Source organism: Ranitomeya imitator, chromosome 4 (assembly GCF_032444005.1).
Source record: "Ranitomeya imitator isolate aRanImi1 chromosome 4, aRanImi1.pri, whole genome shotgun sequence".
Classification (NCBI taxonomy): Eukaryota; Metazoa; Chordata; class Amphibia; order Anura; family Dendrobatidae; genus Ranitomeya; species Ranitomeya imitator.
In genome coordinates, this window is record NC_091285.1 from 512,576,691 (window position 1) to 512,593,432 (window position 16,742).

Genomic DNA, 16,742 nt, shown 5'->3' on the forward strand with positions numbered 1-16,742 from the left:
CTTTAAGAAATGAAGGTCAGTCAGTCCGAAAAATTGGGAAAACTTTGAAAGTGTCCCCAAGTGCAGTTGCAAAAACCATCAAGCGCTACAAAGAAACTGGCTCAGATGAGGACCGCCCCAGGAAAGGAAGACCAAGAGTCACCTCTGGTTCTGAGGATAAGTTTATCCGAGTCACCAGCCTCAGAAATCGCAGGTTAACAGCAGCTCAGATTAGAGACCAGGCCAATGCCACACAGAGTTCTAGCAGCAGACGCAACTCTACAACAACTGTTAAAAGGAGACTTTGTGCAGCAGGCCTTCATGGTAAAATAGCTGCTAGGAAACCACTGCTAAGGACAGGTAACAAGCAGAAGATACTTGTTTGGGTTAAAGAACACAAGGAATGGACATTAGACCAGTGGAAACCTGTGCTTTGGTCTGATGAGTCCAAATTTGAGATCTTTGGTTCCAACCACTGTGTCTTTGTGCGACGCAGAAAAAGTGAACGGATGGACTCTGCATGCCTGCTTCCCAACGTGAAGCATGGAGGAGGAGGTGTGATGGTGTGGGGATGCTTTGCTGGTGACACTGTTGGGGATTTATTCAAAATAGAAGGCATACTGAACCAGCATGGCTACCACAGCATCTTGCAGCAGCATGCTACTCCATCCCGTTTGCGTTTAGTTGGACCATCATTTACATTTCAACAGGACAATGACCCCAAAACACACCTCCAGGCTCTGTAGGGGCTATTTGACCAAGAAGGAGAGTGATGGGATGCTACACCAGATGACCTGGACTCCACAGTCACCAGACCTGAACCCAATCGAGATGGTTTGGGGTGAGCTGGACCGCAGAGTGAAGGCAAAAGGGCCAACAAGTGCTAAGCATCTCTGGGAACTCCTTCAAGATTGTTGGAAGACCATTCCCAGTGACTACCTCTTGAAGCTCATCAAGAGAATGCCAAGAGTGTGCAAAGCAGTCATCAAAGCAAAAGATGACTACTTTAAAGAACCTAGAATATAAGACATATTTTCAGTTGTTTCACACTTTTTTGTTAGGCATACAATTCCACATGTGTTAATTCATAAATTTTATGCCATCAGTGTGAATTTACAATTTTCATAGTCATGAAAATACAGAAAAATCTTTAAATGAGAAGGTGTGTTAATAGGTGCTGCTCCGTCTTTTGCCTCCTCCTGTGCGCGTGTGCGTCTGCTGCTGTGGTGGCTGCGCATCCTTGCCGGCATCTTAGTCGGGTGCTGCGCTCATGGGATTTACCTAAAGGGTGTTCCCGTGGGTGTGGTTTCCCGGTGAGGCCGGTGATGATGTAAGCGCCTCGGATTGGATTGCAGCACTATATAATGTAGACCTGGATCCGATGATGCCACTCCCCCAGAAGAAGGCACACGCAGCCGAAACGCGCGTTGGGGTCGTGGCACCATCAGACCAGAGGTAATGTAAAGACTACAAGTTTGTTTTTTTACTGCCCGACACTATGCTGCTATATACTATTGACCTATCTATGGAGGTATGAATACTATGCCGTTGAGGCGAGAGAAACTTTCCACACATGTGCTTAACCCCTTCACGACATGCGCCGTACTAGTACTGCGAATGCCGTGTCACCCCCTTTGATGTGGGCTCCGGCGGTGAGCCCACATCAAAGTCGCGACATGTCAGCTGTTTTGTACAGCTGACATGTGCGCGGAATAGCGGCGGGTGAAATCGCTATTCACCGGCCGCTATTAACCTGTTAAATGCTGCTGTCAAACGCAGACAGCGGCATTTAACCGGCGCTTCTGGCCGGGCGGCCGGAAATGAGGTAATCACCGACCCCCATCACATAATCGGGGGTTGGCGATGCATCAGGAAGGTAACTGTTATGATCTGGTGGTTTATGAGCAACATGGGACGAGCTCTGAAGGAGGTGGTACCTGTACTGACCGCAGTCCCTAAGCTCCACACAACACTAGAAGTAGACGTGGGATGCTCCTGTCACTACCTAGGCACCTCGTCACAGCCTGAGAAATAATTACCCCTAAAGATAGAAACAGGAAAACTATCTTGCCTCAGAGAAAATCCTCAAAGGATAGATAGTCCCCCACAAGTAATGACTATGAGTGGAGAGGGAAAAGACATACGTAGAATGAAACCAGGATGTAGCACAGGAGGCCAGTCCAGCTAGATAGATAGGACAGGACGGAATACTGTGCGGTCAGTATAAAAAACTACAAAAAATCCACACAGAGTTTACAAAAATCTCCACACCTGACTAAAGGTGTGGAGGGTTAATCTGCTTCCCAGAGCTTCCAGCTTAACTGAATTAATCCATACTGACAAGCTGGACAAAACATAGAATGCACAGAACGACTAAGTCCACAACATGTGGACAGAAAAGAGCAAAGAAAGGACTTATCTTTGCTGAACTGGTCAGGATATCAGGGAAATCCAAGAGAGATGTGAATCCAACCAGGAACCATTGACAAGTGGAACTGGCTGAGGGAAGAGCCAGGCATAAATAGCCGAGCAGAAAGACAATCAGTGGAAGCAGCTGCAGACTGCTAAATCCAAGGAGCAGCCATTCCACTTAAAACCACCGGAGGGAGCCCAAGAGCAGAATTCACAAAAGTGCCACTTACAACCACCGGAGGGAGCCCAAGAGCGGAATTCACAACAGGTAACCATAGAGGTCCTTGAGACCTCTATGGTTACTGATGCCGGCCTGCTGTGAGCGCCCCCCTGTGGTCGGCGCTCACAGCACACCTGCATTTCAGCTACATAGCAGCGATCTGATGATCGCTGCTATGTAGCAGAGCCGATCAGGCTATACCAGCTTCTAGCCTCCCATGGAGGCTATTGAAGCATGGCACAAGTAAAAAAAAAATGTTTTTAAAAATATGAAAAAAAAATATAAAAAATATAAAAGTTTAAATCACCCCCCTTTTGCCCCATCCTAAATAAAACAATTTAAAAAACCTACACGTATTTGGTATAGCCGCGTTCAGAATCGCCCGATCTATCAATAAAAAAAAGCATTAACCTGATCGCTAAACAGCGTAGCGATAAAAAAATCCGAAACGCCAGAATTACGTTTTTTTGGTCGCCGTGACATTGCATTAAAATGCAATAACGGGCGATCAAAAGAATGTATCTGCACCAAAATGGTATCATTAAAAATGTCGCCTCGGCACGCAAAAAATAAGCCCTCACCCGACCCCAGATCACGAAAAATGGAGACGCTTCGGGTATCGGAAAATGGCACTATTTTTTTTTTTTTTTAAGCAAAGTTTTGAATTTTTTTTCACCACTTGGATAAAAAATAACCTAGGCTTGTTAGATGTCTAGGAACTCGTAATGACCTAGAGAATCACATTGGCTGGTCAGTTTTAGCATTTAATGAACCTAGCAATAAAGCCAAGCAAAAAACAAGTGTGGGATTGCACTTTTTTTGCAATTTCATCGCACTTGGAATTTTTTTCCCGTTCTCTAGTAAAAGACATGGTAAAACCAATGATGTCGTTCAAAAGTACAACACGTCCCGCAAAAAATAAGCCCTCACATGACCATATTGACGGAAAAATAAAAAAGTTAGGGCTCTGGGAAGGAGGGAAGTGATAAATTAAAACGCAAAAACGAAAAAGGGCCGCGACTTGAAGGTACTTTATGTTTGTGATATTTTGCCTCTGGTCTATGGTGTCTTTATTTTAGTACCATCTCCATCATTGTTTAATATAAAAAAATGATCTCATTACTATCAATAAAATTTATGGAATTTTTGTATGCTAAGTTCTAGTATGTGCCATTTTTTATAGGTTTATATATGTACACTTTGCACATGGAATTAGTTTGTATATATCTCCTGATGGGCACAGGTTTTACTGATTGATATCCCTGTGCATTGTGTGTCCAATTGGTAAAATCAGAAGACCAGACGCCACCTTTAACTTTTTTTTTGCGTGGTATGATTATTTAGTTTATGGGTATAAACATTCAAAGTTTGAAAAATTGCAATTTTTAACAATTTTTCATCAAATGTCAGATATATTCATAAATAAGAGCAAAACATATAGACCCCTACCATAAATTACAATGTGTCATCAAAAATCAATCTCAGAATCAGTGACATATGTTGAATCATTCCAGATTTAGTACTACATAAAGTGACAAGTAAAATTTGATCAAGTGGTTAAGTCAAATAATGAAAGTTCTGCTTAATGGGCTCAGAGTGATCCAAGACCCTCCAAAACCTATAAAACATCTTCCAGGTCAGTGCCGCTCTTCTGTACTCACTGCTACATCCCACGCTAAAAAGGAATGAGATGGATGCTATTTGGCAAAGGACGCAGTAATGAGAGCAGAAAAGTGGCGGAAGATGTTTATATTTTATTTCTGGAACCACCCTAGGTCCAAGAACGATTTGATACATATAGGATATCACCTTTAAGGCTACGTTCACACTAGCGTTCTGCTAGTGTGCGTCGCCTTAGCGTCGGGCGACGCAGCGGCGACGCACGCGTCATGCGCCCCTATGTTTAACATGGGGGACGCATGCGTTTTTGTGTGTTGCATTTTGCAACACTTGCGTCTTTTTTGCCGCTAGCGTCGGACCAAGAAAACGCAACAAGTTGCATTTTTCTTGCGTCCGATTTTCGGCAAAAAACGACGCACGCGTTGCAAAACGCAGCGTTTTTGCGTGCGTTTTGCTGCGTTTTTGTGTGCGTCGTGCGTTGCGTCGCCGACGCAGCGGCGCGCAATGCTAGTCTGAACGTAGCCTAAAATAATATATCAAATAAATCAAAAAGCTGAACAATAAGGCAAACATTACTCCTAATCTGATGAAAGATTACGCACCTTGGTCCCATCAACGCTGATGATTCGATAGCTGTTCCTTGTGCTGTCATAAAAATAGGAGACAGTTACTGCCTGTTTACTTGCAGGGACCCAGTTCTTCTTGGTACTGGGATCTATTTGGAAGACATGTGCTCTTGTCGTGAAGATGGGTTGTTCTCTAAGGAAACAAAACAACTTTTTAAAGTTGTAATCAATTAATTATACAAAGCTTAACTAGAACACAAAAATTATTTTGCAGTACTGTAGAGAAAAATACAGCCCCTGACTGTTGTAAAGCTTTAAAGAAGACATTTCACCAGTTTGATGGGATTACTTTAACTCAAAGTTTGTATCCCCTTAATATATTTCAATCATTATATTATATAGCACCTTTCTATCCATTATGTCTATGACACCGAGTGATAAAAAAAACAGACTATTTGAATAATTCTAAGCTCTATGTAGTCCCACCTCAACTCCTGACCCAGAAGCTCCGCTCCTCCCCCGCCAGGGAGTGATGTAGAATTGTAGTATTCATGATGACTCACGCAGGGAGAACAGACTTCCTGTTTCTACAAGGAGCTTAGAAGGGATTCAGCTAGTCATAAACTTAATGGAAAAGTATAAAATGAAAAAAAAAAATTACACTCAAAAATTAAACAACAAAAAATATTTTAGTTGCATGTTTTGATTATTTGTAAAAATGTATTAGATAAATTCTTAATGAGAATCATCAGTTTGAGAAATGTTAAACTTGATGGATCATAGAATAGTGACTGCTTAGCCGAGTAAATGCAGTTTTTATTCCTTAATTCCTCCTATCTTTATGGAGATATTAAATTGTAAAGTTTAGGTTATAATTTATGTGAAGTTCAACTGGGTATTACCAGAAATTTGTCTTTGAGGGAGTGTACTTCTTCCCTTGCATTATGTTGATCAATCATAAGCAGGCAGCAAGAGACAGAGGAGAAAAGAACGAACCCTCCTCTTCTGATTGGACTCTGCAGCTAAGATGTGGAATTAAAGCAGAGCTGAGATACCTGTCATAACAAACCCTTCCAGATCTCATCCACGGCAGTCAGTGTGGGGGGTGCATCAGAGCTGATAGCACTGTGAGAGGAGATCTAGAAGGGTTTATAAAGATACATAACTCAGCTATGCTGTACTTCTGCACTTTAGCTGCCGAGATCAGTGAGAAGAGTAGGGCATGTTCTTTTTTTTCTTCTATGTGCTACTGCCTGCATATGACTGATCAACGATAAGCAGGGGAAGAAATGGACGCCCCCAAGGATGAATTTCTTGCAACACCTAGTTGAACTTTATGTAAATTATAACAAATTCTTGAAGCTAATAGGTATCATATTACCATTACTGTCACGTCTTGAGGCAAGACCCAAAATCCGGCTGACAGGTCCTTTTTTAAAAAAAGAAAAAAAAAATCAGAATCAAAAGCTGTTGCAAATAACCAAACACCAAAAAAAATTTGAAAGGTTTGCTCCATTGTGTCATCTTCTTGTGTGTAAAGTTTCTTCCTCCTGAAAAATGTGCCTGGTTCGCATACATCTAGAAGATGTCATGTGCACATATCCTTAGGTAGAATTTTTCATCTTCATGCCAGAAAACGTTGCACATTTTGGAGCAAAACTGCATCTGCTCATAAGATGTGTAGATATCTGACATAGGACAGTCCAAAACTGCACCAAATTATTGAGGGGCATGTGTTGCTTCAGAAATTTGGTGCAATTTACTTAAAATGATCTTTATTCTTTCAGACTCGCACTGGCACTTTAGAAAATGACAATTACTTGTTCTGTAAAAGTGCTTGGATGAGTCTGGAGTACAAAAGAAGAATGATATCAATTACAAACATGCAAATCAAAAACCTCTAACCATTGTGTACCAAAAAAGGAGCACACATTACAATAATAAGACTAGACTACAATCGGCTTGCCAAGGAATTCAGAAAATTATAAAAAGTGAGATAGGAAGGGGAGAAACAAAGCAGTATCACAGACTAATCAGATCTCATGATCATCTTCAAATGAATTTAATAGTTTGATATCCAGTCATACAAAACTAAATTAATTAGAAACTGAGTGAGAAAGCGTATAGCAGTATCACTTAAGGTACCTTCACACTAAACGACGCTGCAGCGATCCAGACAAGGATCCGGATCGCTGCAGCGTCGCCGTTTGGTCGCTGGAGAGCTGTCACACAGACCGCTCTCCAGCGACCAACGATGCCGGTAACCAGGGTAAACAACGGGTTACTGAGCGCAGGGCCGCGTTTAGTAACCCGATGTTTACCCTGGATACCATCCTAAAAGTAAAAAAAAAACAACCACTACATACTTACCTACCGCTGTCTGTCCCCGGCGCTCTGCTTCTCTGTACTGGCTGTGAGCACAGCGGCCGGAAAGTAGAGCGGTGACGTCACCGCTCTGCTTTCCGGCTGCTGTGCTCACAGTGAGTGCAGGAAAGCACAGCGCCGAGGACAGACAGCGGAAGGTAAGTATGAAGCGTTTGTTTGTTTTTACTTTTAGGATGGTATCCAGGGTAAACATCGGGTTACTAAGCGCGGCCCTGCGCTTAGTAACCCGATGTTTACCCTGGTTACCAGCGAAGACATCGCTGAATCGGTGTCACACACGCCGATTCAGCGATGTCAGCGGGAGAGCCAGCGACCAAATAAAGTTCTGGCCCTCTAGCCCCGATCAACGACATCACAGCAGGATTCTGATCGCTGCTGCGTGTCAAACTGAACGATATCGCTAGCGAGGACGCTGCAACGTCACGGATCGCTAGCGATATCGTTTAGTGTGAAGGTACCTTAAGAAAGCCACAATTATGGAGGTTATCAGACAGGAGACACCTGAGATAAAGTGAGATCATGGAGAGAACAGATATTTCTTTAACTACATTCAAACACATATCAGCTGCCCAATTTGTTTAAAGGGAACCTGTCACCCCGTTTTTTGAGATTGAGATATAAATACTGTTAAATAGGGCCTGCGCTGTGTGTTACTATAGTGTATGTAGTGTACCCCGATTCCCCATGTATGCTGAGAAATAACTTACCAAAGTCGCCGTTTTCGCCTGTCAATCAGGCTGGTCAGGTCGGGAGGGCGTGTTCACAGCGCTGGTTCTTCCTCAGCTTTACGTTGGTGGCGTAGTGGTGTCCGCATGTTGAGGTGACTAATCCACTGTGGGCACGTGAACAAGCAGCGCGCGATCTGCGCTGTCATCCCTTTCGTCGGTGGGGGCGGCCATCTTCCTGGGGCCGCGCGTGCGCAGATCGAGTGCTCTGCTGCACGGGGCTTCAGGAAAATGGCCGCGGGATGCCGCGCGTGCGCATTAGAGATCGCGGCGGCCATTTTCCCAAAGCAGAGTTTGCATCTCACCCTATCCTGGATATCCTCATACCTTTCCAACTGCACATTCAGCATCTCCCATTCCCACACTATCTCCTCATCCCACCTTCTCTCTGTTGGAGTCCCCCAAGGCTCTGTTTTAGGACCCCTACTCTTCTCAAACGAAACACTTGGCCTGGGACAACTTAAAGTCCCATGGATTCCAGTACCACCTTTATGCTGATGACACTCAGATCTACCTTTCTGGCCCAGACATCACCTCTCTGCTGTCCAGAATCCTGGAGTGTCTATCAGCCATATCCTCCTTCTCCTCTCGCTTCCTCAAACTCAATGTGGACAAACATAGATCTTCCTTACCTGACCTATCTATCGCAATTAGCAACATCACGTACTGGAATTCCGTTGCCTCGGAGTAACCCTTGACTCTGCCCTGTCCTTCAAACTGCACATCCAAGCTCTTTCCACCTCCAGCTCAAAAATATTTCCAGAATCTCTCCTTTCCTCAACTGTCAATCTACTAAATTGTTTGTGCATGCCCTCATCATCTCCTGCCTTGACTACTGCAACATCCTTTTCTGTGGCCTCCCTGCTAACACCCTTGCACCTCTCCAGTCCATCCTTAACTCTGCTGCCCGACTAATTCATCTCTCTCCTCGCTACTCCTCTGCTTCCCCCTCAGCAAATCTCTTCACTGGCTCCCAATCCCTCAGCGTATCCAGTTCAAATTACTAATACTGACCTAGAAAGCCATCCATAACCTGTCTCCTTCATATATCTCTGAACTAATCTCCCGATATCTTCCCTCACGTAATCTCCGGTCCTTCCAATACCTCCTTCTCTCCTCCACACTTATTTGTTCCTCACTCAACCGCCTCCAAGACTTCTCCCGAACATCCTCCGGAATTCTTTGCCTCAACACGTCCGATTATCAACCACATTCGGATCCTTAAAACAGAACCTAAAAACCCACCTCTTCAGGAAAGCCTGCAGCCTGCACTGACCCCGCTGCCTCCTCACCACTTCCAAAGCTACCGTTTCACCAACACGGGAGCTCCTGCAACCCTCAACCTATTGTCTCCATCCCCACCATCCTGTAGAATGTAAGCCCGTAAAGGCAGGGTCCTTGCCCCTCTGTATCTGTAGCAATTGCTAGTTTGCTTACTGTAAGTGATATCTGTAATTTGTATGTAACCCCTTCTCATGTACAGCACCATGGAATCAATGGTGCTATATAAATATATAATAATAATAATAAAATAATAATAATACGAAAAACCACATAAATTGAAAATGCAGAAATAACGTAATAAAAATACTTCTATCTCAGAAACTTTATGTGATAGAGCAAAACTAAGCATATTTTTGGAATCAGCACATCAAACTCCATAAAACAGACATACTGTATACCTTTGCTGATGATTTTTTTGTGTTGACCAGTATATCCTGAGACAACGGGCCAAACTCATCAAACCTTTCATGCAAAATTCTGGCGTAAAAGCTTTGCAAAGCTACAAAATGTAAACGCAACTTGAAGCCATGTCCAAATTTTTTGACTTTTTGCCGTTTTCACTCCAGCGGGCAGAACACCACATTTCACCTAATTTATGACAAAAGTTGAGTAAACGTAGTTGGAATTCGTTCGCCAATCTCAAATTTGGCACAAACATAGCACATTCGGGTTCATGTTCTGCTTCATGAGCATTTTTACTCAAAGTTGGCAAAATTCGATAACAGTTTCCACTAATGCTTTTGTTATTACTTTGGTTAGGATAGTAGTGCTGTATGATGAGCGGGGAGGACGTGTTTGATGAGGGCGTGTGGAAAGGTTAGAGAGGCGGTGCGCTTTCATGCCTACTTATCTTTATGTGTGCTGATTCCAGCAGCCAATCAGGGTACAGAAGCCATCCACAACGTCATGACACAAGGTCTTCTGTGATTGGCTGCCGAGGTCACATAAAAAGCAAACATCTTGTTGTGCTGGCGCCATTTTCTCAGTGTCCCAGTGCAGAGAAGCCGCTCCTGATAGTGTTGCAAGTGAACTTGTCAGTTAGCTGGATAGGATCCTGTCCTGTGTGAAATCAATCTACCAGCATCTAACTAGATTGTGCAAAAACTATGTGGCAGTCTCAGGAGGCCCCATTTGCTAATCCAAATAGCTTGCGGTAAAACGGTCTCAGTGACAAAACAGAAGGCCATATTTCCACTTAAAAATTGTTAGGGATAACAGTGTTGTTCAGGCACACCATCTAAAAAAATAACAGTGATTGTTCATTTAGTCACAGGTGACTGACAGCTATGGGCCTAAGATTGTGAAACATCAGGTGACAAAAGGGGAAGGCTACATACAACATGAGTGAGAAAAAGCGAGGACATGGTGGAAGGAGGAATAGGCTTGGTGTTTGACGTGTAAGTGGGTTGTTAATGTTAATGAAAGCTCGACTGAACAAACACCGTCTCGTCCTATCCAAAGACCACTGACAACATGTTACTGGACGGGCTACTCCACTCCCTTTCTTTGGCAGACGCAGAGTGGTTAGCCTTGTAAATGAGGCTCAAAAAGAGCATGTGCTCCAGTAGATGGCAAGCGCTGCATCAAGTGGACTCTCCTCCTCTTCCTATCACACACAATACAATCCTCAGAGGTGGCACCCCAATCACCCTCGTTTCCTCCACGTTAAAAAATTCTAAAGACCCAACTGACTGTGGGATACCACAGATGGGCAATTCTGCAGAGCTGTTCACACATTCTATTCCATTGGAATCAGAGGTCTGCTCTGAAGAATCACAGAATCCAGAGTGCACTGATGCCCAAAATGTATTCATGTTGGATCCGAGGCTGGACAAAGTAGGGTCCAAGCAGAATCCGGACCCTCGTCACAAGACGTTAACCACTGGGGGGTGGAGGTGATCCTGATGAGACTCTGATACCAGAGGCGCAGTTAGACTATACTGTGGTGTTAGGGCAGGAAGAGAAGGAGGGTGACTCTCGGTGAGGAGTCTGAGAATAGAGAGGATGACAAGGAGGTTGTAAATCCTACTTAGTATGAACCCAGAGGTACGCGGCTGAGTAGCAGAGCAGAGGAGGTGGAGGAGGAAGACAAAGGGTACATTCCAGCTTCCCACACAGACATGAAGTGATGCAACCATGACAAGCATTGCATCCTCAGCCCCAATTCCGGCTGTGACCAGTGCCAGTCGCAAGCAGGTACGGACTGGGACTAAAATTCAGCCCTGGCTTTTGCACTCACATAGGCCCATGTTGTCCCCGTTTCTAAGCAACAGATAGGGATATATTACTAACATTATCGTGGATGAAGGAAAGCAAGCTTTACTACAAGACCAATATTTCTAATGATACCTGTGGCCTGCTGGGGTAAGTGACAGAGTCAGCAACTTTGTGCTCCATCAGAACTGTTAACAGTATGGGTGTCTTGAGAACACTGATTCTGCTAACAACGTAGCAGACAAGGCAGCCCATGGCCAGATAGACCCTTATGGCATTTGCCAGAATTGCCCAATGGCCAGTCCAGCCCTGGTCGCAAGAGTACAGTTCAAGGGTTGCCTAGTCTGGGCCTTTTTTAGAGAACGCAAAGGATGACCCAACTCACGTTATCGGCCAAATTTGCAAACAAAAAAATATCAGTAGAGGCAAAAATTGGTGTGATCAAAATTATGAGGGGTAAGAGAAGAAGAATGTGTAAAATTGTTATCACAGACTCCCTTTTTTTCTTACTGTTCCAAAAACAAGCATCTACATCTTTGTCTAAGCTTCCTGCCAACTTTCTCTAAAGGATGACATTGAGGAAAAATAATTATTTGGCTTCAGGTCTGGTACACAAGAACAGCTATAAAAAGAATATAAGACAGTAATTTTAATGTAGCTAAAAAAAATGAAAAAAAGAAAATTGCCTGGAGACTGGAGAAGATGTGTGATGCCAAGATCTAGAATATTATTCGCAAGAAATGGAATAATACTTGAACTTTCTGACTACAATCATTGATTGTTATCCCGCAGTATTGTACCAGTCACTTACAATGGCAAAATCAATATTTTAAAACACCAATTAAATTCTATTCTCTCGAATTGTGAAGAAGCTGTGCAAAAATATTGGTTTGTAAATCTGCATCTGATGTTAAGGTGAGGCAAAAAAAAGACAAGGTTGAATGGCCGTCATCTGTAATATTAAAGTGCCTACTTAAAGCAAGCTTACAGTATTAAAACATGAAGAAAAAGTAGGCAGCGGATTGTTTTTTACTCCAAATAATGTAAGAAAATACTGTTCGGTATTCATATTAAATACGAATTATAAAAGTTTTCAAAAAATCCCACCATTACCTTAGGTAACTGATGTGCTAATGCCCCTAGCAACACTTCACTTCTATAGAAGTCTGTGACACATAAGTTGGTTGGACTCGGGGATGGGGTCACGATTAGTGTTGAGCATTCCGATACCGCAAGTATCGGGTATCGGCCGATATTTGCGGTATCGGAATTCCGATACTGAATTCCGATACTTCCCGCGTATCGGATACCGGAATCGGAAGTTCCCAGAATTCAAATTGAACGCAGCAGCCAATGAGGAATGAATGAAAGTGTGGGCACATCCTGTTTAGCATGGTGGGCATGTAAGTACTGGCAAGGCTGGGATTGGCTGCTGAAATGATGTCACTCTGCACTATAAAAAAGCGCTGCCGCCATTTTGCGCTCACTCTGCTGTGATTTCAGTTAGGGACAGGACGCTGTGTTCTAACTGAGGGCCAGTTGAGCTTGCTAATTGCTTTATTTTCCTTTCCAAAGGCTAATTTAGCAAAACGCTGTGTGTTCTTCACTGTTCACCTTGCTCTTGCCTTGCAGCGCTGTTTTAACAGCGTTCTGCAAGGTCTCTGTGTGTGTGTGTGTGTGTGCAGCTCACTCTGTAGTCTGTGTGCAGCCATATACCCGGTTGTATTCAGCTCAGGGGGGGTTCACACTGCCTCACACAGTTGTTCTTTTTTGCTCTTAGTGCAGCCTGCTGCACATTTTTTCTCAAATTTCCTTAGTGTTTTTCCACCAGTCTCCAGCTCTATTGTGGAAAAACACTACATAGGATAACCTAGAGGGGGGTTTTTGGGCCTTGCAGCGCCGTTTACGGCTGTCTGCACGGTCTCCGTGTGAGCCCAGCTCGCCCTGTAGTCTGTGTGCAGCCATAGCCGGTTGGATTCAGCTCAGGGTTCGTTACTGGCTCATACCTTGAGAAAAATTTTCCTTTTTTTCAAATAGTGCAGCCTGTTTAAAATTTGAAAAAAAAAATTCCTATTAGTGTTTTTCCACTCGTATCCAGCTAAATAGTGGAAAAACACTATATAGGATAACCTAGAGGAGGGTTTTTTGGCCTTGCAGCGCCGTTTACGGCTGTCTGCACGGTCTCCGTGTGAGCCCAGCTCGCCCTGTAGTCTGTGTGCAGCTATAGCCGGTTGGATTCAGCTCAGGGTTCGTTACTGGCTCATACCTTGCGAAAAATTTTCCTTTTTTTTCAAATAGTGCAGCCTGTTTAAAATTTGACAAAAAAAAATCCTATAAGTGTCTTTCCACTCGTATCCAGCTAAATAGTGGAAAAACACTATATAGGATAACCTAGAGGAGGGTTTTTTGGCCTTGCAGCGCCGTTTACGGCTGTCTGCACGGTCTCCGTGTGAGCCCAGCTCGCCCTGTAGTCTGTGTGCAGCCATAGCCGGTTGGATTCAGCTCAGGGTTCGTTAGTGGCTCATACCTTGAGAAAAATTTTCCTTTTTTTGAAATAGTGCAGCCTGTTTAAAATTTGAAAAAAAAAGAAATTCCTATTAGTGTCTTTCCACCAGTCTCCAGCTCAATTGTGGAAAAACACTACATAGGATAACCTAGAGGGTTTTTTTGGGGCCTTGCAGCGCCGTTTACGGCTGTCTGCACGGTCTCTGTGTGAGCGCAGCTCGCCCTGTAGTCTGTGTGCAGCCATAGCCGGTTGGATTCAGCTCAGGGTGCGTTACTGCCTCATACCTTGAAAAACAATTTCCTTTTTTTCAAATAGTGCAGCCAGTTTAAAATTTGAAAAAAAAAATTCCTATTAGTGTCTTTCCACTTGTATCCAGCTAAATAGTGGAAAAACACTATATAGGATAACCTAGAGGAGGGTTTTTTGGCCTTGCAGCGCCGTTTACGGCTGTCTGCACGGTCTCCGTGTGATTTAAACTAGCTCTGTAGCCCGATCTGCACCAAAAAAAAAGTTAAGTTCACCAAACACAACTTAACACTTGTGTAGGCCACATTTGAAAAATAATAAAGTTTAGTCCACAATTTACAACATTAGTGTTTCTTACACCTGTTAGGAGGAGCATTACAGGAATAAGCACACTAAGGCCTTAGTACTTTTCTGCTTATCTTTATCTGTCAACCAAGATGAAGAGGGCAGGGAGTAAGGCACGTGGGCGTGGGCGCGGAGCAGGGAGAGGAGCAGGGAGAGGACGTGGTGATTCTGTTCCTGCTGCGGGCGCCGGTGACTCGTCGTTACTCAGTTTCAGCAGGGAACAGTCCTTCATGCGCAGCTTTGTCGGAGAGCGCCGTGCACCGCTGCTGCGTGAAGACCAAATTGAAGCCGTTGTCGGGTGGATGGCAGCTAACGCCTCGGCATCGACTTCAGTTAGTGCCACATCCTCTCAGGCACAGAGCACTGGAGAGCAGCCATCTGTCTCTTCACCACCTGCCAAATTGGCCAGGCAGTCAGAGAGCCCAGGACAGGAGCCGTCTCTACTTCTGTTCTCTGAATCTCTTGGCTTGGAAACAGGGGGCCAGCCAAGCAGCATTGGAGAAATGGAAGAAGAGGCAGTGTGCAGTGATGCCCAACACCTTTTTCTCTCTGACTCTGAAGAGGCAGGTGGGCCAGTGCCTCCGGTGACCACAGCGCAGTACGCATCTGATGATGAAACTCAGGTGCCGCTTTCTCGTGCGTACTGTGCTGCTGAGACTACCCAGGAGGAGCAGTTGGTGGCAGAGGGTAGTGGAGATGATGAGGTCCTTGACCCATCGTGGCGTGAGGAACAGGAAGGTGGTGGGAGCAGCTCAGAGGAAGAGCTTCCTCTTACGGGCCAAAGAGGGAGAGGGAGGGGGAAGACTGCGGAGCCTGTAGCCTCCACTTTGGCACCCGTTAGGAGCCTGTCTCTTTCCAAAGCCAAAAAGGGCGCTCCCAAGACTTGCAGTGCCTGGTCCTTTTTTGACACAGTTGCAGATGACATTTGTTTTGTCAAATGCAAGCTGTGTCATCATAAAGTAAAAAGAGGGAAAAATGTCAGCAACCTCAATACCACAAATATGTGGAAACATGTGCGGACCAGGCACGCGGTGGAGTTACAGAAACACACTGAAGATGTAGGCCAACCAACAGCGGCAGCTACCACCTCTTCAGCTCGTGTTGCCTCTTCCTCCAGCTCACGCACAGCTGGTTTGGCTTCCTCCCAGAGACCTTGTGTAATTCCACCCACAGCACCACCTTCCCAGTCATCCTCACACTCCCAGTCTACTCTACAGCCATCGGTAGTACAGGCATGGGAGAAAAGGCGGGCATTCTCGGCCAACCACCCCCGAGCACAGGCTCTGAATGCAGGCATTGCCAAACTGTTGTCCCTGGAAATGCTCTCGTTCAGGCTGGTGGAGACTGACAGCTTCCGTGACTTGATGGCATTGGCAGTCCCACAGTACAAGGTGCCCAGCCGCTTTTACTTCAGCAGGCAGGCTGTCCCTGCCCTGCACAGGCATGTTGAGGCAAACATAAAACATGCGCTACTGAACGCCGTCAGTAGCAAGGTCCACCTCACCACCGATGCGTGGACCAGTCAGCATGGACAGGGGCGATATGTTTCCCTCACTGCCCATTGGGTTAATGTTGTTGAGCCAGGTACAGATCGTGCGAGTGGCGCAGGACGTGTCCTGCCCACTCCAAGGATTGCAGGAATCCAGTCTGTACGCATCGACTCCTCCTCTTACACCAGTTCCTCTGATTCCTCTCTGCAGGATCCGTCACAGTCCACCCCCACATGGACCCGTGAACGTTTACCTATGACCGACATGAGCACAGCCGTGGCCAAACGTCAGCAGGCCGTCTTGAAACTAGTTTCATTGGGGCATCGAAGCCACACAGCGCAGGAGCTCTGGAATGCCATAAAGCAGGAGAGCGATGTGTGGTTACTGCCAGCGAATCTCCAGCCAGGCATGGTAGTGTGTGACAATGGCCGAAATCTGGTGGCAGCTTTGGCCCTTGGCAACCTCACTCACATCCCATGTCTGGCACATGTGCTCAATTTGGTTGTGCAGAGTTTTCTGAGGGACTATCCGGATCTTGATGCCCTGCTGCACAAGGTCCGCCTAGAGTGTGCTCACTTGCGGCGTTCCAGCTTGGCCAGATCCCGCATTGCTGCTCTGCAGCGCCGATTCCGCCTTCCGGAACACCGCATCATATGTGACCTACCTACCCGGTGGAATTCCACGTTACATATGTTGGAGCGGTTGTGTGAGCAGCAGCAAGCAGTTATGGAGTACCAGCTGCATCAGGCG

The 16,742-nt window shown here is 45.1% G+C and overlaps 1 protein-coding gene across 1 annotated transcript in view; it reads right to left on the reverse strand.

Annotated features, from left to right (window-relative positions):
* The window catches only part of HOMER2 (homer scaffold protein 2), a 428,576-nt gene that overhangs the window by 245,955 nt on the left and 165,879 nt on the right, over positions 1-16,742 (reverse strand). The window contains exon 2 of the mRNA XM_069766085.1: positions 4,834-4,990. Coding sequence (XP_069622186.1) covers positions 4,834-4,990 — 157 coding nt within the window. The remainder of the gene's footprint in view (positions 1-4,833; positions 4,991-16,742) is intronic.